At 38.9% G+C, this 27,097-nt stretch overlaps 2 protein-coding genes across 11 annotated transcripts in view; one reads left to right on the plus strand and one right to left on the minus strand.

Annotated features, from left to right (window-relative positions):
- Positions 1-27,097, minus strand: part of NDUFAF4 (NADH:ubiquinone oxidoreductase complex assembly factor 4) — a 350,782-nt gene that overhangs the window by 176,682 nt on the left and 147,003 nt on the right. The window lies entirely within an intron of this gene.
- The window catches only part of KLHL32 (kelch like family member 32), a 239,256-nt gene that overhangs the window by 168,024 nt on the left and 44,135 nt on the right, over positions 1-27,097 (plus strand). For 4 of the 10 annotated variants that reach the window (XM_050786571.1, XM_050786564.1, XM_050786562.1 and 1 more), the window contains one exon: positions 13,990-14,205. The exons of 3 other annotated variants lie outside the window; for them this stretch is intronic. In XM_050786571.1, the coding sequence (XP_050642528.1) occupies positions 13,990-14,205 (216 nt within the window). Of the gene's footprint in view, positions 1-4,226; positions 11,853-13,989; positions 14,206-22,303; positions 23,088-27,097 lie in introns of those variants that run through there. 3 more of the 10 variants (XM_050786568.1, XM_050786565.1, XM_050786569.1) reach the window with 3 other exon arrangements.

Below are 27,097 nucleotides of genomic sequence, written 5' to 3' on the forward strand. Positions count from 1 at the left end.
TCAGGCCCATTGAACTCAGTCTTCTGCCTTCATTACTCCTCAAAAGTTCTTCCAACAAAGGTCACCAAAACCTCCTTGTTGTCTGATGCGGCAGGCCTTTGTGGTATCCTAAAGTGACTCCTCTACAGCATTTAGACATTGGGAGCTGCATTCTTTCCTGCGCCTCTCTTTCTCGGGGCTCTCTCCTATTTTCCTCCTACTCATTTTCAGTACCTTTACAAGTGTTCTTCCATTAGCTCCTTGACTGTCCCTCAAAGCATGGGAGCTCTGCATGGGACCCTTCCCTTCTGCTCACTATCACTCTCTTTCATGTATCTGTGGAGGGTTACTCACTCCAGCCCTCTCTCCTGAGTTCCAGCCCTGTATGTTCAGCCAGCATTTCACTTGGTATCCCACATGCCGCCCAAATCCACCTTTGCCCAGTCTCACACACCTGCTCCTCCTCCTCCTCCCTGTCTTTGTTAAGGGACCATCATCTTTTTAGTCACTCGAGCCTTGGCGTAATCTTACACTGCGCAGTCCTCAGGTATTCCACTAAATAGTGTTGGTTTAGCCGTTTAAGTCATTCTCAAATATGCTACCTTCTCTTTCTCCTCATTATCATTGACATCATTAGGGTCGGGACTATTTTTCCTCGACTGCCCTGCAATAACTCAACTGGGGTCCCTGCCTATAGTCTAATGCTAATCAATACTGTACAATCTAAGTTATTTGTCTGGTCCACAAAATAATTTCTTTGCCTAAAATCCAAGCTAGCTTTCCATCTTTTAATTGCAGAACCATGTCCTTTCTCTTTCTTGTCCCTATAATGTACCCTATTCTGACTGTACCCCATGGACAGCTTGTCTTAGCTCCAAGCCAGCTGCCTAGTCTACACTTTCGCTTGGGTATTTCTCAGGCACGTGACCTTTCTGAGTGTGAACCCAAGCCAGAAAACCAGGAGTCATCCTAGAATCACCCATCTCCTTGAGCCCCACATACACTGACACAGAGACCTTTCAGCCCCACCCCCTTAACTTGTCAAATCTCTCTCATTGTCTCTCTTTCCACTACTACTGTCTTCATTCAGATCCACATTACTTATTTTCTGGACTAAAGAAACTTCTTGCTAACTGATGAATCTGCTTTCCCTCTTGCCCCATTCCAGTACCTCCTCCAAAATTCTGTTTGATAGATTTTGAAAAGTTTTTTTTAATCCATGAAAAATTCTGTTTGATTGATTTTTTTAAAAAAATCACAACCTGATCATGTCACATTCTTGCTTAAAATTATTCATTATGATGAATGTGGTTCACATAGTCTTTAGGATGAGGTTCACTCCTTTTAATTTGGAACACAGGGCCTGTCTTTATTATGAAACATGCTATCTCTTTAGCTTTTTTTTTTTTAAAACAATTTACTACCCATGTGCAATGCCTGTTCCACAGTCATTATGAACTTTGTGCATTTTCCTGTACCTAAACCTCTTCATACGAAGCCTCCTTTTCTGTGGATTATTTTTCCCTCACTTTGTTACCTTCTGAATTCCTATTTAACTTTCAAGTACTTGACTTACATTGTCTCCTCTTCCAGAGTTGCTTGATCAATCCACCCAGTTGGAATTATATTTTCCTGCTCTTCTTTAATTATGGGCAATCTTCTGGGAGACGGATCACACCATATTGTTTGTGTTAATTTACTTATCTGTCTCCCCAAGACATAGGTTTATGTCCCAAAGTTGTGTGACATTGGACAAGTTACTTAACCTCTTTGTCCCCCAACTCCTCATCTGTGAAACACAGATATGGTATCCTATATACAGTCTACCTTTTAGGGATGTTGAAGGATTCAATGAGACAATGCATGCAAAGTATCTCACAAACACACTGTCCTACATCAGTGAGTGCTCTATAAACCAGAGCTGATATAATGTGGTACTTCACTTGTGAATTCCTCTATTAATTCCACCGTTATCCTCCTACCCAACCCCTCACCCCTGTCTTCCCTCATTTCTGCAAATGTCAGCAACTTTGCTGCCTACTTCAAATTGACAACCTATTGGACAAATCTGTTTCTGAAATTTTGGGGAATAATCACCATTCTGTAAAAGATATTCTTCCTCTTAGCCACTTCTCTTTGATTTTGCTGAAATGCATACATTGTTTTTCAGAAGTCACAAATAATTAAATGAGCCGTCACTTTCTCTCTGCCTCTGAAATTTGAAAACATCATACTGAAATTGTACTTTAATAAATAATAAAATAATGCTTTGACAAAAGCAACAAAATACATGGTATTGACACTTTGTAGACAGAAAATTTTGTTTTATTGTTTCCCCTGCCCTTTCTATAATTAAAACATCTTTTTCCATCCTGGCATACAGAATCCAAGAAACAATTGGAAAAGTCTTTCATCTCTAGTTCTAGTGCATGGTAGGTACTTAGAAACACATATTGTCTGATTGAATTCCTCCGCATGTACCATAAGAGCTCCTGGTGATAGAAACTTTGATTATGAAGTTGCATGATATCCTATGCTTCCTGACTAGGGGACATAAAAGCTGTGTATTTATTTAAAATTAAAAAAGAAATCTGAATTATTCCTTACTGGGAGAATGCTATCCATGTGTCTCACTTCCCTCCATCTGTCTTCCTTTCCTCTGGCTTTCCTTCCGGAGGAAGCAAAGGGGTGTAAAGGGGTGGAGACTTCTCCTCCACCCCTTTCTCACTGTCTATCCACAAGTATCTTTTAGAACAGGCTACTAACCTTTATCCTGCTGCAACCTTTATCATGCTACAAGCCCTAGGAAGTGCCTGCTTGTCTGTGTCATGGACTTGGCTCCAGATACCCTGGCCTCAGTCCCACACATTCAGTATAATGTTTGCCTGCTTCAGAGGTACAGTTGAAGGGCTTGGGTCACACAATTTGTTTGCTGCAAGAGTATATTTATGCAGGACAGAGTAATTCCTGTCTTCACTGAAATGCATACTCCAGAGTAACGATTCTTAAACTTGACTATGCAAGGAATCATCTGTATAGATGGCTAAAACAGACTACTTGGGCCCCACTCCAGAATTCCTGATTCAGGAGGTCTGGGAGGGGCCTGAGAACCTGTATTCTAACAAGTTTTGAGGGATGCTGATGTCTGAACCAGGGAGCACAGTGTGAGAACTCCCACTCTAGATTCTCTTGCCACACTGCTTTTTATCAAGTACCTGACTGTTAAATCACCAATATTCAGATTTTGAAAGTGTATTTGTCACATTTAGATAAATTTGAATTGCTCCTAGTAACATAAAGATATTGATGCTGTGTATGCTTCATAGCATCCAAAAGATAAAAAGTGAAAATAATGCAAATCTGAAACAAACAAACAAAAAAACCTTCCAGGTCTCACTCTTATTCATAATAATGATTAAGACAGTCTGTAGGTAAGTGAGAGATTTAAAAAAAAAAAACTACTTTATTAAGTTATGATTGACATACTGAGGGATGATTTAAAGTGTGCAGTACTGGGCTAATTTTCAGCAATCTGACTTTGTGTACTAGAGCAAGTAGGGAAACATATCATAATGACTTCTATACTATTCTTTTAAACATTTTTAAACTGATTTTGCCTATCCTGGTTCAAAAAGTATAGTTATTGAAATTTTAGGTTTAAAACCCTAGTTGCTCAGATAAACCATTTTCAATTAGAAGAAAAATATATATATTAACTTCCCGTATATATTCCATATTCATTGGCAATCTCCTTATGTTATGAGTCAGGTTTAGTGAACTTTGAAACAGCATTTTGCAGCACATAGTGACTCTGGCCAGAATTATTAGCTATTGTTGATGGCTATGTTTCACTTCCTCCCTACTAGATTTCCAGCTTACTAGAGAATTTCCCAACGAACAATATAAAATTATTCATGAGCCTTGGGTATTATGCAAACAATTGATTATGAAAATGTACTAGTAACCTAATTGTAGAATTCCTCTGTTATACAGCACAAATATATTTAAATAGGTCTTGCAAGACTCCAAAAATTAGAGCATGCTGGAGTTTTCCTTGTACTTTTGAATTGCTGCTAATACTTTGTTTTCATTTAATCAAATTGTATCATATACATATTCATATCAATATATGAATAGATCATTACATACAGTTGTCCATACATTTTTACATATTTATATACAAAATATACCTATATCTCTCTATATGTTTATACATATAAAAATATCTGAGTTTGATTATTTTATCATATTACAAGTTATCTGGCCTGCATTGTCAATGAATTGCTCATTTTTTCTTCTATAACAATTAGACAGTTAGATTTTATCCTATCAGCTCTATGACAGTGTTGAGAAAATTCATAGAGCCCTTCACACGCCCAATAAACATGATAACTTTTTTCATATATGGCTGATCCCAAGGCTATTAAAAGATTTGGATTTTGTTTATTTATTGGTTTGTTTCAACCTGTACCAAAGGCCACACCTTCACCGCACATCTACACCAGCCCCCTTTATGTTGCTTTCCCTACTCCTGGAGTACCAGCCTTTCCTGCAGCACCAGGTTAGGTAGTCACATAATACCTTGATTTACAACTAGGTTGTAATCAAAATAGGAAACAGGTGGAATCACAACTGGGTATGGTGCCTTGGATATTAATGGCTTGGCTCGGCAGTGGAATTTCTAAGCCATGTACACTTTTTTGTCTTAATTATGCATTCATTAAAAGCTTTTATACCCAACAGAATAAAGTAAATATTTTTTGATCTCCATAGTGTGCTCCCAGACTGTAGATTTGCACAGCAGGGTCTTGATAATCTGAATAAATTGTATTTCCCCAAGGAGTTTATCTTTCAAATAAGGTCATAAAGAAATGCAGCTCCCCCATTCGTAGATTTCTCTATGTGCCTTTTCTGCTATGAGTAATATAGAGCTGGGGAACCAGAGTATATTATAGTAATACATACTTGCTTATGGTCCAGTATAATGTCTCTATCTATTCTCCCTACTTATCTCTGGTGAAGTATTTTTTAAGTACAAAAGAAGTGAATGATTTTATGTGGCAGCCATGGTTTTTGCTGACACTCAGAAAAACAATGTCCATATTAGACATTCAGTGTGTTCTTCCCTTTACCCACTCAGTGAGTATGGACTATGCAAAACTATAGTTTGAGTACTGTAAACAGCATTTGTAAAAGGGAATAATGATAACTACTGTATGTTGAACATCTACTATGTAGAAGGTACTTTACCTGCACTTTTGAGAATCCTTATCACAGATCTGGAATGCAGTGTCACTTTTCCCAATTTTTAGATGAGAAAATTAGACTTGAAAAGATTAACCACTGACTGAAGCCATCCAGGTGGGTCAGCTCCAAATCATGTGTTTTTCCTACAACTCTAAACTAAAGACGCCACCAGGGCCTTGTTCCCACAGCTTATCACCCAATGGAGGAGACAGGGAAACTGTGAAATTAGGAACCTAAGTAAATATGCACAATTAGGTGTACTTGTAATATTTCTAAATCATGAAGAGTAAGATGGCAACACACTTCATGGTGCATACATATGCTAAAAGTAGCACACAGTTCTGAAAAGTTCAGGCAATAGCTTTTTCCCATATTTTTAGGTTGCCATATTTATCTCCAGTGCAGCTAACATTTCTAGGCACGTACCTTTATTTATTTAAATATTAAATATATGCATTAATATTTAATAAATTATTTACATTGTAAAATTGTTAAATATTTTTAGAGGAGCAGAAAAATCTATGTGTTTACCATGAACTAAGAACTAAAAGCAATACAAGTTGCAATTTTAAAGATGTAGTATTTTTTCTTGCCTACCCACTGTATATCAATCAAAACTTGCTAGGTAGCCACTTTCTGAAGACAGAGAGGAAGATCTAAAGAACTGAAGATACTATCTGCACCTTTATGCACGGCTGGGGAGAGAAGAGTCAAACAAATGATACAAGTAGCAAGTGTAATTAAAAGTCAGAGGAGGGAAAGTCCTCCAAGTTGGAGTGGCCTGCCTTTCCCTGGAGATGGAATCTGATCTGGATTGTCCCATAGAGGGGAAGGGCATTTATATTACAGAACTTCCCCTTTCTCACAAGCTTTTTAAAGTCTACTGAAGCAAACGATGTCTTCAGATCCCTCACAAATAATAATCATTTGTGACAAAAGAGTCTCAAAGTTCTGCTTATGGTCTAAAGGAAAACTAATGAGAATTCTTTTGATTATATCTGGGTTTTTTTTGGCAGTTTGCACATTTATGTTTTTCTGATCATCACTAAAAACCAAGAGAAGTAGGCTTCTTTTTCAACATTCTGGGGAAAGGCAGAAAAATCTAACATATAGAAAACAAGGAGACCCAAGCAAGATTCATTGTGGAAGTCAGGCCTCATGTATCTGGTACCACAAGTGGGCATTCCATTATATTGCCCAGTTGTATGAAAAACCCGACACCTAGTTAGCATCACAAGGGAATTTCTGAAGCTCAGATCAAGTACTTAACACTTTTCTCAGTTAATTGTGGGAGAGCTGTTTATTTTGCCCAACTGTTAAGTTATATCTATAACCAAGCTATTATTTCCTCTTTCCATGTAAAGTCATAGATGTGCCTCACAACTGTTTGCTTTTTTTCATTCTTGATCCAACAAATACTTCTCTGTTGCAATCTGTGAGAAAGACATTATGATTGGCATTGTGCAGAATACAAAAAGCATGTGATGCGAAACCTACTTTTTACTAGTTTACTAGGTACCTTTTTAATAGTTTGAAGATAAGCTACATGCATGAATAGCTTAGTGGCAAGCTTATTGTGTATGTGATAGGAGACTTGAAGTGGGAGACATTAGAATTCATTCAGTGATAAAGAGCCTTAAACATACCATATCCTACTTGCTACTTTGTCCTTAAAAGCAGCTGATAAAATTTTTAAATTTCACTTTGAGTTAACATTGTTAAAAATCAAACCATAGTGATTTTTATGTAGAGTGGTTTCTCAGGCTATTTGGAATAGATTTGGGAGTGGTTTTAAAAAGATAATTTCTTGACTTACATAGCCAAGGATGGCCTTTCATTTAGAGGAATTTTCAAATTGTGATATAAAATCAACATTGTATATAAGAACTTCATGTATGCTACTACATCATGGGCATAGAAACCACTATGTCTCCTGCCTATCTTTATCTGTAGTAAAGTATCGACATGGGATAATTTAGGTGACATTTCGAAGGAGACTTGTCTGAGTGAAGTGCATCAATAATTGGAAATGAAAGATTATAATTACATTGATGAAACAAAGCATTGTTAAAATAGCCGCATCTGTTGAGTGTTATTACCCAGAAAAATCTGTAACCCTGTTCAATTTGGACATCTTAGAGGGGGAAAACTTGGGAAATCAAAATGACATTACTCTTGTTTTAACCTTGAGAGGAGTTTATTATTATCTTTAACCCAAGTTGTAGTTTTCTATACTGACAGTACTTGATGCTTATTTTTCTTTCACAAGTCAGTGGCATTCTCAGAACTAGATGAGACAACAAGAGAAATAGGTGTTTTTAAGGCTTTGTTTTGAAGGGTGCCTCATCTAGTTCTAAGAATGTCAGAACACCTATTTTTAAGATGACTGCATCCACTATAGATTATCTCCATTATCTCCCCCACAAACAGATATCATATAATTATGTATAATGTGTATAATTTCTGTGCCAGAGGCATGATTAAACTGCAGTGTGGATGGGCAAGGGGTTATTGACAAGCCAGGGAGCCACGGCGGTAGCCAAAACTAAGACTACGTTTCAGAAATTCAGATGATTGAGTCTCAGCTTGTATCATCATTGGCACACAAGACACAGCTCTTGAGCATGACATCCCTAAGCTAGGCTGTGGGTTGTGTGTGGTAAATACGCCGACTCTAGGTATAAGGCTAATGGTTTTCTCTCATTCAAGAAGGTATAGGAGAATACAAGTGAGTCTGGGTGGCATTATTTCAGAGATAGGCTTAAATCTACTCTAAATTATAAACAAAGTACTTCTTGTATGAACTTTGGTCATTTATTAGTAGTACCTTCCTAATTGAGATATTGAGAGACACCACAAAGGTGATGGCCACTCTGCTGTAAATGAGACCCGCCAGGGGACATCAGTGAGGCCAAGACTAGTTGTTCTCTTGCTGCCTTCACTGGTTTGGGAAGGGTGGGCTGCAAGGCCACAGGGTCAACACTGTCCTCAGACTGCCCTCCTTCCTCCCGCTCATGTCCTAACTGCGTGATAATTGCCTTGCAAATGTAATTACACTTGAATATAAACCAAAATAAAACAATATTTGCCTTTCCCATATTTTTACCCCTACCATATTTGGTAGTTAATCTCGGGAATAACCATTGAAGGAACCACTTAGGGGAAAAGGCCACACAGAAACACAGAGTTTGGGGAATATATAAAGTTTAAAAATTATTGAACTTGAAAAACTAGTGTTTATTCCATAGCTAGTGTGATATTGGGGACACATTTTATGGCTCTTCTTCTGTTATTTAACTTGTCATTCACACTATGAGAAACAAATAGAAGGAAAAAGAGAAGCCAAATAGCCCTAAACCAAAGGAAAATAAATACTATTTAAAAATATTCCCCAAAGAACAACAATGTATGCACCATGATTCTGAATAGAAACTAAATTTCAAGTGAGAAGCAGTGTGACAGAAATGAAACCTTTTTAGAGAAAAAAAGAGAAAGATTTTCTTTTACTCAAGAGAGTTTCTTGTTGCTGAGCTGTAATTTCCATTCAAAACCACTGCCGCTACCTGGGTACTCCCATTTTTAAGTCACAGAATGTAGGAGAACTGAAACAATCTCGTAATTAGGAAAAAGTATCATTTGAAAAGATATTAAAATCTTTTGATCTAAGTAGCCAATTGATAGAGGAAATAATTCTCTGTTGGACTGAAAAAGAAATTTGGGGTGGATTGATTTTTTTGTCACAGAAGAATGATTATATTGTACTTGTTCAGTAACACTTTCAACTCTAGTCATTATTACCAATTTTCCCACACAGAAAACAGAATGATCACTGGCTTTACCTTTATGTGTATGTGTCAGAAGGCCAGAAAGAGAAAGGGACAATCAGGGAGGCCTGTGAGGTATGAAAAATGGCCTGATTTGGACAAGGTTCAGAATTGGATAGACATATTGGAAAGACATGGGCTATTCTGTTTTTGCCTAATTATAAGCAAACAGAAAAAGCTCATGGGCATTCTTTCATTAAACATACATGTATTAAGCATCTGCTCCCTACTGGATACCAGGGACACACAAGGTGTGAAACACAATCTTTGCTTCCAAGAAGCTTAAATTTGGTAGAGAGAGATAGATCTGCAGTCGAAGGGTGCTTGCAGTGACAAGTGATGTGCTAAATATGTTTGCACGGGGCAGAGTAGAAGCACACAGGAGGAGGTGGTCAATTTGACCTGATCCAGGGAAGTTGAAAAGATGATCTGGTTTCTTCATTCAGCAAGTGCAGCTTGAATGTACCTGGCGTTGTTCTAGGCTCTGAGGATACAGTGGTGAACAAACCAACAGCTCCTTCCTCCCACAGAGCTTACTAGGGGATCAGGGGAGGAGACAAACACATTATAAACAAATAGGCAAATAAATGCTGGAGATAATTATAGGTGGTGACAAACTCTAAAACAAATAAGATGGAGAAATGTGACTGACGGTGACATGGAGAGGAAGGGAGATGTGCTACATAGGGTATTCAGATGAAACAAGGGAAACACAAATCCTCCCCCATAGGAATTTTGCTTATGCTGCTTCTTTGGCTTGGAGCATCTCCCTGAAATCCCACCATCATCCTGCTTTAAAATGTAGGTTTTGTTATTATTGAGTTATGGTGAGGCCAACAGATCAGGAGACAACTCCCATTGAAAACATGGTTTGTTTCTGCTCCAATAAGAGGGCACAGACCACACCTCCAGGACCACATAGGGAAGCCCCAGGGTTGGTGAGGAGGTAGAAGGAGTGAGGGGGGAAAAGTGGATCAGAGCCTTTATAGTGGTATCTGCAGGAAGGAAGTGGGCAAGGCAGGGTTAGCAGGCTTATGATTGGCTAGTTTGAAAGTTTCCGTGGGTTCTAGAGAGTAGGGGCTGGCTTTGGTTGTCTGGTACTTGGCCCTGGGATGATGGGGACAGAGGACTATTGCCTTCTGGAGTGTAGAAGCCACATAGAGGAGGTGGTTTAGAGTAATGGTTCTGGATTGGTTACTTTGCATATGAAAGCCGTTTGCTCTCTCAAAGAATTGGCTAGCCCTGGGAGGGGCAGTCTCTTCCCAGTCAGTGAGACCCCAGGTGCCAGAACACAGAGAATACAGAAATAAAATGTTGTTAATATACATCCCCATCCTACCCTTTGCCAAGTGAACAAAGGGTGCTTTTCCTTCAACTCTCAGCACCAAACGGCTTCTCAGGGAAGCCTTTACTAACTTTCTACACCAAGTCAACTCCAAGTTAGCCCTTTACTAATTCCAAGTCAAATCCCTGTTCCGGACACTCAGAGTCTATATTCTACTCTTCGTAGCTTTTACCTCAATTATAGTTTTCCATGTAATTGTAAGGTTTTTAGATTTATGGCCTTCTCTTTCAGTAGACTATATATCCCATAAGACCTGGGGATTGCCTTTGTTTGCTCATCTGTGTTGCCAATTCCTGCTGTAGTCCTGGCACATAGTGTGAATGTGTAGGTTGTTGTCATGGCTAGAGCCAAGCCAGGGTGGACAGGGTTGCTGCACTGTAGGATGTGAAGATCGCAAAGTCCAGGTCATGGAAGTCTATACAGTGTTACTGAGTTTGGACTTTTTCCCAAAAGCAAATCGGAACTTATTAGTGGGTTTTAAAGAGGTAATAAATATGGCCAGATTCTTGTGAAAAGACAGGATGGAGAGTTTGCTACTGGAAGCAAGAACGGTAATTTAGGACACCGTTGCAAGAAGTCCAGACGGGATGATAAGGGACAGAACAAGAAATACTAAAGAGGAAAAAGAGACAGGACTGGCGATTGACTAGATAAAAGGGAGGAATGTGGGCCAGCTTTTGGGTTCTTGATGTGGGTGTCTAGATGTGACTGTTATCTAAGAGAGGAGATACAGGAGAAGATGCAGGCTATTATAAAATAAGCTCAGTTTAGGCCGAGCACAGTGGCTCACGCCTGTAATCACAGCACTTTGGGAGGCTGAGGTGGGCAAATCATGAGGTCAAGAGATGGACACCATCCTGGCTAACACAGTGAAACCGTGTCTCTACTAAAAATACAAAAAATTAGCCGGGCGTGGTGGCAGGCACCTGTGGTCCCAGCTACTCGGGAGGCTGAGGCAGGAGAATGGCGAGCACCTGGGAGGCGGAGCTTGCAGTGAGCCGAGATCGCACCACTGCACTCCAGCCTGGGTGACTGAGTGAGATTCCGTCTCAAAAAAAAAAAAAAAAAAAAAACCCAAAACTCAGTTTGGACATGATGAGTTTATGACTGTGGGATACCCAAGAGACAGCATCTTCTTATAAGCAGTTGGGAAAATGAATTCAGAGCTTAGGAGAAAGATGTGGGTTAGTTGTATAGATGTGGCAGGCATTAACTTGCAATTAGTTTTTATCTTAATTCTGTGGTTTTTATTTTGGCCACCCCCTCTTTCCCTGAGTTAATGGTGTGCCTTATTCAAGACTTGAATATCTAAAGAAAACACATGCTTCATTTTGACCTCCTTGCATCGGTGGTTAATCATGGTTTATGGATCCCAAACAACAATCCTCAACTATACTTTATTGTTCTTGCTCTCCCCGGCAACCTACTGTGTACTTTCCACGTGCCAAACTTTTATGGTAAGTGCTTTTCATACATTATCTTTATGCCAACCCAATGAGCTCGTTGAGCTCTTAAATTTGTACTTGGGGGAGGCCGGGTGCCGTGGCTTACACCTGTAATCCCAACACTTTGGGAGGCCGAGGCAGACGGATCGTGAGGTCAGGAGTTCAAGACCAGCCTAATCAATATGGTGAAACCCCGTCTCTACTAAAAATCCAAAAATTAGCTGGGTGTGGTGGTGTGCACCTGTGGTCCCAGCTGCTCGGGAGGCTGAGGCAGGATAATCACTTGAACTTGGAGGCAGAGGTTGTGGTGAGCTGAGATCGTACCACTGTACTCCAGCCTGGGCGACAGAGCAAGATTCCGTCTCAAAAAAAAAAAAAAAAAAAAAAAATTGTACTTGGGGAATAACACAGATTCAGTGACTGACCCAAGACCCCAGCCAATGGTGTGTCAAGCTGGATTTGAGCTGAGTCTGCCTGCCTCTACCGCCCTTGCTCTTCTCTGCCTGCCTTGGTTGCCTCCAAGTGCCTGTGGTGGCTGATGGTTGGTTTGGTCCTGAATGCAACTCTTCTCTTTTTTCAACATATAAAAGACTTATTTTTTAAAAGTCTAGAAGTATATATACAAAAACATTAATAGTGATTATCTCTGCATGGTGAAATTATGACCGATTTTTGTTTTCCATACTTTGTATTTCCTGAATTTTATGAAATGAGCATTTATTACTTTTTATAACTAGAAACGGCACTCTTTCTATAACAGCAGTATTTTTTGTTTCCCATCCACAGTACTATTGTTGGGCATTTAATGAAGTGTATTGCTTCCCACCTTCCCCCATTACATTAATGGAAAGTTTAAAAGCAGCATTATTGGTGCTTATTTTGCTTACACATGGTTTAACCAAAAGGACGAGAAGCAATGGTTTTGCTTAAGGCTTACAGAGCCCATCTGCCCCAAAAGGAGGAGTGCGTGCTATGTTAGCATTGCCTTGGGGTGAGTTTTCTTTTTCCTTCAGCTCCCCGCTTTATACAGTTATCTACTGAGGTGCGAACTGTGCACCTCAGTATAGAGTTCTTAATACTCTTAGATAACTAGAAAGGGAGGAAAGTATATTGAAAATTACTTGGATTTATAGAGTGAAATGGTTATCTGATAGCATTCTGCATTCCTCAAGTTATTGGAAAAATATTGCTCATAATTATATTAATACTTGTAAGTTAAAAGTGAGGGGAAAGTAGGAAACAGCCCACTCTCATTCTACTTGACATATGTAAATTTTCTTTCAACAAGTGTCCTGTATCTCTGATTTTTGCGGGGGTACAGTGACAAAGGTACAGTGGAAGCTGTGACTCTCTGGAGGCATAATTGTAGAGCCCTGGCTATGAGCTTGAGACTGCAGGTAAAATCCTCCCAAATTTGAAGCATTTCTGCAGAAACTCTTCAAAAAGGTGGGAAAAATGGAATGTTTGAGGCTGAGAAAAAAAACAAAGAACAATTACAAATCATCCATCTTAGGTGGATTCAATACAGAATTATTCAAACAGGAGTCTTTTCTGTGAGATTTCCTCATTTCCGGAGACCTTGTATATAAAACTCTGGGTTTTAGTTAAGACAGGATGGGTTGTTTTGACTTAAAGACCTACTTAGTTTGAAGTTTTAGAAAAAGAGCAGAGTCAGTCTGTCTTCATACAGTCTATGTCATCTAATCATGAATCTCCGTTTACCTGCCCTTACATTATCTTTAGTAGAGAAAAAAACTGTAAAATATGGTAAGGGTAGAAAAATCAATTGCCCTCATTAGTAAAATGTCTCTAGAATGTTGCAAAATAACATTTCAGCCCTTGAAACCAGAGACCCCTTTCACTCCTTTTATTAAGATGTCTTTAAATATACGGGTTTTGAGAGGAGTAAAATGAGGAAAAATTATGAATTCTAGAATAGCCGTTCTCTACGCAGAGCCTTATAATTGTGATTTCTGTTTTTGTTTTGTTTTGTTTTGTTTTTTTTTTTTTTTTTTTTTTAACACTAGCCCTCCCATTTCTCCCACCTCTGTGATGAGAACCTTGGTGAGTCCACCTGAATTTCTTGCCTGCTCTTTCTTGGATTGATTTCTAAGAGATCTTTTTTCATTTTTATTTTTTTGGCACCCAGGAATTAAATAGCTTTAATTACTTGGATCTGTACAGACTTGCTGACCTCTTTAACCTCACTTTGTTGGAGAAGGCAGTGATCGATTTCTTAGTGAAACATCTCTCTGAACTCCTGAAGAGCCGCCCGGAAGATGTTCTAACGCTTCCCTATTGCCTGCTTCAGGAGGTGCTGAAGAGTGACCGCCTGACCTCCCTGAGCGAAGAGCAGATCTGGCAGGTAAGGGCGCTGTGCACGGTCCTCTTCTGGCACTGAAAAGGCATGCCATGATTTTAAGTTAAAGGATTGAGGAACAATTACCACTATTTTAGCAGCTTTGGTCCTCATGGAGTTGTTTTAGAAGTCATGCTTCCTTGATGGACAAGTGATTGGAGAACACTGGCCCTTGAGGCTCAGAGCCCTCAGCGGACTCTACAGCTTAACTCAGGGAATTGCAGGGGCGATCCATGAGACCCTCAATGTGGCTTCCCAGAACCTAACATGGTCACATCTGAGTCAAGGGATTTTTTTTTCCTGATAAAAATTGTTTCTTAAACAAAATATGACCAAAAAATGGATTGTAAAGTGATATATATGCATATTTAAGACCAGTAGAATCAGAGTAAATTTGGGCCTTTGCTGTAAACAATTCAGAAACATTTCTTTGTTGCAATAGAGAGCAGCTTGGATCTTGAATGAAATGAAGCTCTTCTTGCATAGCAGTGGAAAAATCTCCATCCTTAGCTCATTCTGCATTCATTGCTATTTTCCTAAGCCCTGCCTTTTCGCCTGACATAGCATTCTTTTCACATTGTGTCATTCCTTTGTCTAGAGGACAGGAGGATGTTTTGTGGTTTGAAGTTGATTATTCAATTTAAATCCTCTTCTGCTCATCCCCAGTGACTATTCCTTGAACAATCCACATGGCGTCTTTGGGGAATATTCAGAGAGCCCATCTTCCTCCTCCCTGTCACAGCCTGTCTATCTCACTCTCTGAAGCACTGGCTAGCCATTTTGTTACTTCTAAGGTGCCATGCCTCCAAGATTTCACGATCATTTGAAAAATAATTATATACAGACTACTAGGGAAAATTTAAAGTCTTCTATTAGCTGATTAAACAGTGAATCCCTGGTATCTTATCAAGTGATATTTAGAGAGTATTTTAATTCTGGCCAAAATAGTCATATAGGTAGCTATTAATTATTCAGTAGCTAACTCTACTCACTGATTTTTTTCCTGATACCTTTCTGCCTTATTTCATTATTCGTGTTATTTTAATCGGTAACTTCCCTCTTCATTATTGCTTCCACCAGAGGGAATTAAAGAGCTGCAGTGTCCTGAAGGCTTCTGGGTCCCAGGCTCTTTGCAAACTTATTGACAGCAGGCCTGAAAGAATGGCTATTATCACTGCATGTACCAGATGAACAAAATGAGCCTTCTGTGCCTTACTCAGAGTCACAGAGCAGAGCCAGCCTTCAAATTTAAGTCTGCTAACACCAGACCCCATGTCTTCACTATTGCACACTGTCTTGATAAAGAAAATATAAGGACCAAAAAGACACTAAAGAATAAATTTTCGTGACTCCTTGGGTATTTTTGGTAATGTTTGTTCAGGCAGAGGTTGAATAGGTTGGCGAGGATCTGTTTTTGGTAGAAATTTCAATTATCTGTGGCTCTCTCTTACAAACACAAATCAGCAGAATTTACTTTGGTCAGTTCAAAGTGGGAAGTAGCCAAATTTTCTTCACTTCCCAAGGGAAAAAGAAATATTTGGAATGAATCCTGCATTTAATTTTTTCTAACTGAATTGACGTCTGAGGCTAACCATCCTTGTGGCTTCTATCTCTTTTTGTGGTGCAGTTAAATGCACTGCCAGAGATCGACATGGTAATGTGCAGATGGCTGAGTGTCAAGAAAATTCCATACTGTCCACTTAAGAGTTATCATAATTGCCTCTCTAAAGGTTACTAATATTATAATGTAGAATTTTAAAAGCTGGTTTCTGCTGCAGACAATAATTTTTTTAATACCTGGTCCTCAAGAAAGAATTAAAAGACTCACATAAATATTATCAATTTAGGCATTAAGCAGGCAATAAGAAACTGTTTTTGCTTTATCTTAGTAAATAAGTATTTCCCTCATATTCAACCCCATAGAGAAAAATCAAATCAGACCAGCTATTTTGCCTCAAGTGTAGTTAAGTTCATCATTTTTGCTGAGGTTATACTAGTAATGCAATATACCATGGAAGAATCTAATATTCAGCCCAGGGTAGAGATTGGGTATGCCAGAGGATTAGTGTCAGGGTGCTTTATAGAAGTGAAACTTGATGGACAGGCTGGAGACAGATCTACAGAATCTCATTAAATTGCTGAATTGTTCATTACGGAACGTTCTCACTGTAATAAAGTGCTCATTGACTTTAACAAATCCCCATCCCGTGTCTTAAAGAAGAAGAGTGAAGCAAAGGGTGTTGGGGAGGAGAAAGGAAATTGGCACAAGGTAGGACAGGTTATAGAAAACTGGATGGAGGGGGGGGCGTGCTATTTGATTAATATGTGCAACCAGTAACTTAGGTGAGAGCATGGTAAACACACACACACTTAGGCAGCTGGCTCTTCTACTATGTCCTGATAATGTAATCTGGGACCATTCCATTTTTGGTGAAAGATCTAATTTTCATTATTCACCAGACTTCATGCAGTCTGGCTCTGAAGACCTGTCATAAGAACCTTCAAATTAGCCTCACTGAACCAACTCTTTTTCACTTTTTCCTGCTGTTCCTCACTCAGGCCCTTTCCTCAACAAAATGTGCTGTATGCAGACCACAGTAATCATTCTGTGGATCTGCGAATCTGTAAAATACCCCAAGATGATGCCTTGGAACTGTTCTTTTTTTTTCCGTCTGACCTTTTTAAGCTTTATTCTGAGTCTTTTCTCTCACAGAAATCTTCTTGGTCCCTTGTAGACAAATTTTTATCCCTTCCATTTCAAGTCTGAAATGACTTGATCTGTTGGTTAATTTCACTCTATATTTAGAGGTAACAGAGAGAGTTGTAGACATACATACCTTAGAATGGATAAGGACGTAGAAGTTCCCTGAAATATATATTTTTTAAAAATTTAGTTCAATTCAGCTCAACAATTTGGTTTTAAGTTTCAAGGCCAGCAATTTATCAGGTTCCAGATGAAAGACACCAAATTGGCTATTGGGTTCAAAGAAAGGAGACTAAAACCGAACAAATCAGCTGAAATGGAAATATGGGACATGAGGTCACTTGCATTTGTGACCTGGCAAATCTCTATCCATTTGATTTTGCTTTCGGATTTTAGCTCCCAATTAGAACTTCGTTTCAGTAGGGCCCTGTTAAATATCTTCTGTTAGATTTTGCATATATTTTCATACTGTTGAGCCAGCGTCTTGCCATAGGAGCTGGGGAGTGCAAGAAATGGGGAGACGTTGGTCAAAGGGCACAAAACTTTCAGTTAGAAAATAAACAAGTTCTAGGGATCTAATGTAGAGCACGGGTTCCAGGGATATGTTCATTAATTTGATTGTGGTAGTCATTTCCCAGTGTATATGCATATCAAATCATCATGTTGTACACCTTGAATCTATACAATCCTTCTCTGTCAATAAAATATTTTTAAATAAGCCAAAACATGGCAATTCTTCATTTAAAAAACTTAGAACAACACATAGAAATAATTCCATATCATTCTCATGATTGAATCTGTTTTCATTTTCATAGGAAGTGCTGAGTAATCTCTGTTTTCTTTTCAGGAACATGCATTTCCTGCATTTTCTGCCTTTAGGTTCTCTTTCACCAGAGTGAGAGGGAGATTACTGTTTTCCATGGCAGTACAATTTATAGAAAAAGCCTGAATATAACATCAGTTCTTATATACAGTAGCATAGGGAGAAAGTATGGCTGCCCACCCATCAGAATGTACTGAGCACCTTCTAAATACCCAAAATTATGCTAGAGTGGAAGGAAGGCAGAGGACAGGTCTGCCAACTCCATTTTCCTCTCCCAGGCCTCCTCCCAAATGGAGAGAATCCTTCTGATTTTAAACCATAAGTACAGCTCTCTGAATTTTTATTTTATCTCCAAAGTAGCCGAAACAAGAAAGATATTTAAAAATGAAAGAAAACAGCTCTGGGCATGGTGGCAGGCACTGTAATCCCAGCTACTCCGGAGGCTGAGGTAGGAGAATCAGTTGAACCGAGAGGCAGAGGTTGCAGTGAGTGGAGATCGCGCCACTACACTCCAGCCGGGATGATAGAATGAGACTTCATCTCAAAAAAAAGAACAGTACTTTTCTTACTTTATTAACCTTGGGGTTGAGGACACTTCCTACTTGTATTCTGGGTCTCACTTTGCCTAGACTTAAGTAGATACTAAGACCAAAAAATTCACTGGCTATGTGAGTGACGTCAAACAAGGTGAGACCTCAGCAGGGAGGGTTGCCTTTATTCTATTAGGTTGGTGCAAAAGCAATTGCACAAACCTAAATTATGTCCTATTTTAGTGTGGCAAAGAGGACCATGTAACCTGATTTGGGGCTGGGGCAATCCTGTTCATATTTGTCCGTGATTATCCATCCCTAGAGGCAGAGGCTGTGCTGTAGTGTTTGCATTACCTACTGCCATGTTCTTTTGCACTCTATTAATAATAAACAAAAACAATAATGTAGAGTTTCCATATTAAAATGTATTGAGTGGATAATAAGACATCCTACTATTCCTACATAAGGCTGGATTTATTCTAAGAAAATTGATATAGAAAATGAGTTTGGCTTGCGTTTTTCCTTATATTTTTGTTGGAAATTTGCTTCCCTAAGTCATACTGTTAATTACATATTCATTTTATATCTTGAGAGACATAAGCCACATATTGTTTAGTCAACAATCTCAAATGCAGTGGTTTGTTGACATGCTCCTCCTGGGCTTTTATGTCTACCGCAGAATCAGCCACGTTACAGTTTGAATTAATCATTTTCTTCAAAAGGAGTCCCAGAAGTGAACCCAAACAAAAAGCTACTATCCCTTTATAGTTGGAAAGTAGAGGACACTAGTGATGTACTCAGCTTTCATCTTTTATCCTTCGATGATAAATTGACCCAAATGTACCTCTGGCCAGGAAGAAGCAAGGACTTTAAATAGTACTATATGTCAAACAATACTATTAAAATACTTCCAATTTGAATATCACATCACAGTTTTGAGAATGCATCTGCATTTATTATTGCTTTGTTCTCCTGTAGTACAAAAGGGGAAACTGAGGTAACATATCTAGGAATCAAACTCATGTCTTCTAATTCTTGAGCTATGTCTACTTTGGTCTATAGCTTCTAAATTTGTAATAGAAGCTCAGAAATACTCAGGCACTGGGCACAGAGGTGCATCCAATTAATCCTATGACTTTAACAGGAATTAAGAAGGCTTGATTAGCTGGGCACAGTGGCTCATGCCTGTAATCCTAGCACTTTGCGAGGTTGAAGCAGGCTGATCGCTTGAGCCCAGAAGTTTGAGACCAGCCTGCGCAACATAGTGAGATCCCTGTCTCTATGAAAATATTAGCTAGGCATGGTGGCATGCACCTGTAGTCCCAGCTACCCAAAGGGCAGGTTCACCTGAGTCCAAGAAGTTGAGGCTGCAGTGTGCCGTGATTGCACCACTGCTCTCCAGCCTGGGCAACAGAGTGAGACCCTGTCTGGAAAAAAAAAAAAAAAACAAGAAAACAAAAACAGAAAAAAGAGCATGATCATTCTAGTTCCTTTGGGTAGTGCCCATGGATTGAACAAATCATGGCCTCTGTGCCTGTCTCCATGTCTGTGTCATGTTGCTAATTCTAATTCTGTTAGATGACATGTGCCTCATTCATTCTTTCATTCATTCCAAATAGTTATTGAGTGCCTGCTCTGCCCAGCCATGTCCTGTGGGATACTACTATTGCCTGCCGTATGACGGGTTCTGGACAGTCAGTAATGGGAAGGACCAACAGGGTCCTGCTGTCGTGGGCCTGACGGTGTCAGATGTGGGGCTTTCTGCTTGCTGCTGTTTCCCACCTGCCCAATTCCTTCCTAGTGAGGACTGACCTATACCAAATAGCATAATGATTTCTTTGCCAAGTTGGGGCACCATAACGTTGAAACGATATGGGTACAATGGAGATGACATGCTTTTGACTGGATGTTTCAATACCAACCAGTGTCCTTTCACCTTTTGTTCAAGGCTTTGCTTATTGTTAACTCTCGATTGTTGTATGCACCCTCTAAACAGCTTCACAAACATTTGTCAATCCATGTGATGCAGTCCAAGCCTCAAACACATCAGGCTGTGGGTAAATATTTAATCAAAAAATTCTACAAGCTGTGTTCATGTTTTAATATATGGACCTTGGTAACTAGATATGGAATAAAATACTAAGAACTCTTATCCTCAAACAAATTATAATTTTTCATCATGTTCCTGCCCTTCTTCAATTCTCTTTCATACATGCATGTGTTGTTACTATTATTTTCCCAGATAGCTACTTTCTGGGTATTATTATTATCTGGGTTTCTTCACAATATCTCCTATTTTTTAAACTTACCATTTCTTAAACTCATGAAATTCGTACCTGTAGTCCCAACTTACAAATTTGTACCACTTCTTAATTTTCTTTCTGAAACTTCTTATAGTTTCTCCCAACTACGTATAGTTTTTTTCTACAAATGTGATGAGGGTATCTCCGTTTCCTTCTTCTTAGATGTTAGTGAAGAGAATAAACAGTGGCTCCTTTGTGTCCCAAATAATGTTATGCCCAGAGGATGTTTTATCCTTTGAGGGGCCCCCAGCTGGACATGGAGTAACGCTGCTATTTCAGAGATTGGTTCTCCTAGTTGCCAGAGCATATATTTAGTCTTTCCTCCTGATCTACATGCGGCTAACTCCTCTGTGAGGGTGCATCCTCCAGTAACTTGACTCGTGGCTTTGCTGCTGTTTGTCTGGGGTGTGTGCCTTTGCGAGACGCATGACATGTTCATTTCAGAGCGGCTTTGCTCCAGCTAATCCTCAGTGCTAGAGCTGTGCATTGCTGAGTAGCTGTGAGGGGCAGTGATTATCAGAAATTACAGGAGACCCAACTTGTGTTCATGTGCTGCTGTTCTCATGAGTTAATAGTTTTTTTTTTTCTTTCCTTTTTTTTTTTTTAAAGAATAAGCACAACAGAACAAGGTGATTTATGAGATATGACATATTTATGTTCTCTGCTTCTAATTTTCATTGTGATTCATGTTGTTTCCAGACTGATATTTTTGTTGTTGCTGCTGTGAGAAGGAAAGAGATGACTGGAGAATATTACTTATGCATTGGTGGCCTGCAGTAATATTGCTGCTACCTGGGTTATCAGGGATTTAAAAGTAAAACCCAACTATAAGCCATATACAAGGTAGAAACCCTGAGGCTAGCATAGAAGTCCATCAATAATAATACCAACAATAATAATTCTTTACAAGCCTAGAGAGCTTTATATTTTAAAGCATTTCACACACATAATTTCTCATGAGTCTCTCATCAGCCTTGTTAAGGTTGATAAGGCAAGTATGATCCAAATTTTAACTAGTGAGAAAACTAAAGCCTCTGGAAGTTCAATAGTTGACTCACTTCACAGTATAGATTTCAATGGAGCTCTCACTGTAATTTCTTGAAATATACCAACTCTTTAAGAAAACAGAACCTGAAAGTGCCTTATACATCTCATAAGTCAAAGGTTTTTATATATTACTCTATAATGAGTGAACCAGAAGTAGACATTTCCTAATAAATTACCAGTTTTCATTTTCACCTGTTGTGAGACTTTGTGGGAAGTTGCAAAAATGTCTCCAATAAAGTAGCACAGGAAAGTGTTGCTGAGGGTCTTTTTTGATCAGAGCCCAGAAACTCGGGCTCTGGATGGTTTGATAAGGAAGAATGCATAGAGATTTCTGGCAGAGGGAGGGAACCATCTTTTATTCCTTCAAAGGACACGATGGTGTAGTATAAAGCAGGAAATGAAAGACGATAAGGGAGGATCTCTTTAAAATCTGACCAAGAGACATAAATTAGAGTAAAAAAGAACCTGGAGTGGCATAATTTCTGCTGCAGTGACACAGACCATGTGGGAAAAAGTCTGTAGGCTGTTTTCCCTATTTGAGACCAGAGATTGGAAGGAACAAATGGAAATGACTGATCATTCCATCTTCATTTTATGCCCAATATATTGAAATTTTAGAAATGTATGCAACAGAAATTGACAGCGGGGTGATGGTTTAGATATGGGGCTTAAGAGAAAAGGTGAAAGATATAAATTTCTTGAAATTGATAAATGTTAGTCTCTTTCCAACACAAATGATCCTGTGAATCCGTTTTCTTCAGTGTTAGGCCACAGTCATGCTGATTGGCTGTGTCAGACCATAGAGATTTGCTGTTCTGGGAGTTCTAAAGGAGAGGATGTAAATTTACTTATAAAGTGACCCAGAGGCTCTAGAATTATTTACATTCTAAAGAGATGTAAGGAGAAGCCTCAACATTTATTGTTGAATACTGACTTCCTTAGAAGTGCTTCTCCCACCGTTGCGTCCAAAACTTCTGCTACAAGGAAAAATAACACCCAGACTCAACACACCTGGAGGAGACAAGTGGCCATTCTGAGATCATAATCAGGAGAAGAATTCATACATCATTCTTGGGCTTTTCTTACGCTCATAATACAGAGTTATGCATTCGCCATGGTGAGGATCCACCCCTTCGTCTGACCACCTCCTCCTTGTTACGTGCGGTGGCATGTTGATGAACTACAAACCTATTTTGATATTCTGGTAGAGAAAGCATAACCAGGAAGACAAATTCAGGGGAAAAAAAGTCAATGAATGATTCTAAAGTTATGTATCAAAGATTTTGTGCATTGTTCTCCTTTGTCTATAGGGAGAGTTACAAGTCAGTATTGGTAAGTGGCACGGTATTACTTATGCTTCAAGAACAGGAGCTAAAAAGACCCCTCACACCAGAGGCTGAGTGCACATATCTTCTTTGTGTGTGTTCTTGTTGATGAGGAATGCCCACATGCTACCTTCTCTGGCCACACAAGGAAATCAGGTAATTAAAGGAGTGATGGATGGTGTGCTAAAGTTTAAACGTTTTAGGAGGACCTATCTTATTAACAGTTTAAAACAAGTGAGCATAATATCATTAATTTTGATTAATTCATTTGCTCTTAATATAGCTTTTAATTTGTAATTCTATGTGAATTACAATGTAATTTGGCATTAATTATACTAAATTGACTATAAGTCAGCCAATCACAATGGAAAATTACTCACAGCTGAAACTAAAACTAAACCTCTCCATCCAGAAAGGACGACGCTTAGTTAAGTGGCAAATACACTTTAGGCATCTCTCTCTTTGGCAGTGAGAATGACATTGGACCTGCTGAGGACTGTAATCAATTCCTTATTCTGCCCACTGCTAGGACTACGTACTCTTTGGAGTGAAGCCCCATATCAATCCAATAAAGTGTAAATAATAAAGTAAACAAAGGGGTTGACTTATCAGGTTTGCCAGGTACCCTGAAGAATCTTTTTGCTCCTCTCATCTCATGTAAGTTTTAGGCAATGTAGAGGGGCTGTGTAGTGCTTTAGAATGATTAATTCCACACCCCTTGGATTCTGGGAGTTAGAATAGGCACTTACCCAAATTGGCCTGCTTCTCGTCTTCATGCTCTGTGAAACAGCCAGGAAATCCTGTTTTCAACCCCATGTGTAGTCAGTATCCTGAAGCCACTCCTATTTGACCTATACACAAACTGCCTTCTGGGCAGAAGGAAGTCATGCCTTAAAAAGCCAGCACCACACTGAGAGAACTAAACCCTCAGGAGATGATGGAGCATGTGTCACTCATTGATAAGGCTTGTGGAAGGTGCCCGGGAGCACACAAAAAGTAAAGTGATCCGCTGAGGAATGCAGCACTGAGAAAGTGTGTGAGAGTGAGGATGGATTTGGAAAATACATGTGTTTGAACTACCTCCCAGATAGCTTTCTTTGACAACTGTCTTCTGAAAAACAAAACAAAAACTCTGAGATTTTGCAGAAAGTCATATGCAGGGTTTGGCAATATTCTGCTTGAAGTTCATTTACATATAGGTAGAACTACATGAATTTTGTACATTCTGGATACATTCATGGTGAGCAATTGGCTCATAAAATGAGACCTGGTTCAGAGGCAACAAATTTTGCTAAATATTGCATGGAAAATTCAAGGCTGTTATTTTATAAGTCTTCTTTTTACCTTGTTAGTTATATATCCCATCTCATCATTCTCACACCCAATCTAGCTAACAAAATGGCCTAAGTTTTATATAAAAATTTTTGAGTAAAGAGGTTAAAAACTACCCTGGATTCTGAGCCGACAGCCGTCCTGTCCTCTATCACTTACACATATGCAGGTGGGATTCACACAGTACACCCACTTGCAGGTAGACACACGCATATATATTAGATGCATATTAATCTTTGCAGCTAAAAGACTTTCCTTTGTTTTGCAGCACTGACCTAAATCATAATACTCCCATGATTGTCTCGTTGGTCTCAGCATTAAAGGAAATAGAAAGTAGAAGCTTATTTTTACCACTCCAAGTGTATATTCCATTCATCACTAAACTTTTTAAGGATGTTAATGCCAGTAGTTTGTTAACAGAAACAGCTGTATAGATACAGCTTTATGGTGTTTCAAGTCTCTCCAAATTCTTTTTATGCTAGATTTAGCGTGGCCTATTGCAGAATTTGTTATTCCTTTTCCCCAGATATTCTTTTTGATATCCACATTGGATTTCTGGGTTCCAGTCCCTTTCCTATCACTTGTGGTTCCCACCATAGCATCAAGTTCTTAAGGAAAAACAGCTCCTGTTTAAGGCATGCCCTCTGATGGATGAGCTCTTTTGAGCTCTTAATGTTCTTACTGCTTTTAGAGAACTCTAAGGATTTGGGGGCAAAGGAACTAATACTGAAGTAAGCAGAGCAGTGAGACTGGGAGAAAACATTTACAGGATATTCCTGCCCTTGGTTTTATCGTCTCATCATTTAACAGCAGCAGAATAAATGGGTCTGCTAATGAAACAGCACTGAGAGGTTAGGTCATTGGAAGCCTTTTTAGTCATTTTGTGCTTTTCAAGAGCGAATTTGTTAGAATTATGCTGAATACCCACTTAAAGCCTCAGCTGATAACCCTACCTGTGTTTTATAACTCTGCACTGTCAGAACTCATAATAAGTCAAACATTCTTTCAGTGGTGCTCATAAGGGAGGGAAAAAAACCCCCACAAATTTAAGAGTAATTTCAGATTGTAAATGAAAAGGAGAGGCACGACTGTTCATTTGCACCAATCATGCCTTCCTTTCATCTGCTCTGATTAGGCCTGGTGCGGTTTCATCAGACTCCTCCATCACCGAGCTGTCACTCCAGCCGTCTGTTGATTGAAAACAATCAAGGCTCTGATGGCACAATTATTCTGACCCTTTAACTAGAGGCTGCTGTGATAATGAAAGGTTGATTATGATAGTTTGTGCCTCTTTCAGTTTGCCAAGAAGGTTAATTTGGGCATCAGACGGATGTTTAATGGGCGCTTGCTGGCTACACTGAGGTAAATGAGAACGTGCAGTCTTGGATATTGCACGGATATAGTTTGGCTGTCAATCATTGTCATTTGGAGTTTGTGCCTCACACTCTGGAAATCACATTTTATTTTTTCCTTGGGATTTAATTTATTCTGTGCCCTGAGGAAGTTCTTTCACTCGGTGACCTTCACAGCAGCTTTCTCTGCCTTTTTTTTTTCTTTTTTCAAATGGAGCTCAAAGGCACAACACATCTAGAAGAGCATTTTTCTTTCATTTTCACTTAAAAATGGAAACTTTAAAAATCCGTCCTTATCACTGCCTTCCAATAGAGCAAATGTTTCCATTCTGATTGTGCGGTGGGGAAGTATAAACGACAGGGATACTTTAGCCAGTTTGCTAATGCAGCAGCTCACACAGTTGTGCCCTGTTTCGCACAGTAACCAGCAAATGCAGTAAATTTAAAATGGGCACATATATGAAAGTGAAGACTCCGTTCTATCACTAGCATGTCTCACAACAGTTTGTGGAGCTCCTGCTTCCAAACACAGCATCTTACTCCTGTTACCCTCCTTCTTGGCAAACATAGGGAAGGGGTTGAGGAAGGAAGACAGATACTTGTCTGTGGAAGCACTAAGGTTATTAAAAGTTGCAAATTTCAATTTGTATAAATCCAGCACCTAATCTTGTAGCTATTTGAAGTATAGGCTAAAAAGGATACAGACATCTAATAATGCTGGTATATACAATGTGCAGCTCACATTGTATTATAATGAGCTTTGTACCTCTTTCATGCATACCCTTTAAGAAGAAAAATAGAGGAAAAGAAAAAATAAAGGAGAACCTTTATTTCTGTCTCCAAGATATGCATAGTGGTCTCAGCATATATTAGGCACCTGAGAGCTAGAATCGTTTTGCCTTTTTTTGTTTGTTGTCTTTATTTATTTATTTTTTTCCTCCAATGAACATTCAGCAGCATATTTTTACCTAGTCTGGGACATTTTTTCTCACATATCAATTGGAAAACAATTAAGTCTATAGATGTTAAAGTGACAGCATCATAATGATTATAATTTTACTTCAAGTGTTCTATTTTCACATTATTTTTTTCTTGTTTTCAAAAAACCCTATTTGGTTTTTAATAGTAAGAGAGTCATTAGGTGATCATTCAGTCTCACCTGAGAAGGCTCAAAATTGAATTAAGTCATTGAATCCAGTTGCTGTTTTAACGTAGCCCTTATTTAATCAATAGTTCTGTTTAAAATGCTTATTTAAAAAAGAAATGAGAATGGGATTGTGTATATATGGTCTCACAAGATTCCTCACTGCAGTACACCACAGATGATTATTTTTTTATCTCTATAAAATAGTAAAATAGACCTCAGGGATGCTTCTTAAAATTATTGCTTAGTTGTGTCTTGTTTTTGTTTAATCAATGGGAACTAAAAAGATAATTTGTAGAGAAGTGCGTCAATCAAGTCAATCAATAGTTTTTACTACT

The sequence above is a fragment of the Macaca thibetana genome, chromosome 4 (assembly GCF_024542745.1).
Source record: "Macaca thibetana thibetana isolate TM-01 chromosome 4, ASM2454274v1, whole genome shotgun sequence".
Lineage (NCBI taxonomy): Eukaryota > Metazoa > Chordata > Mammalia > Primates > Cercopithecidae > Macaca > Macaca thibetana.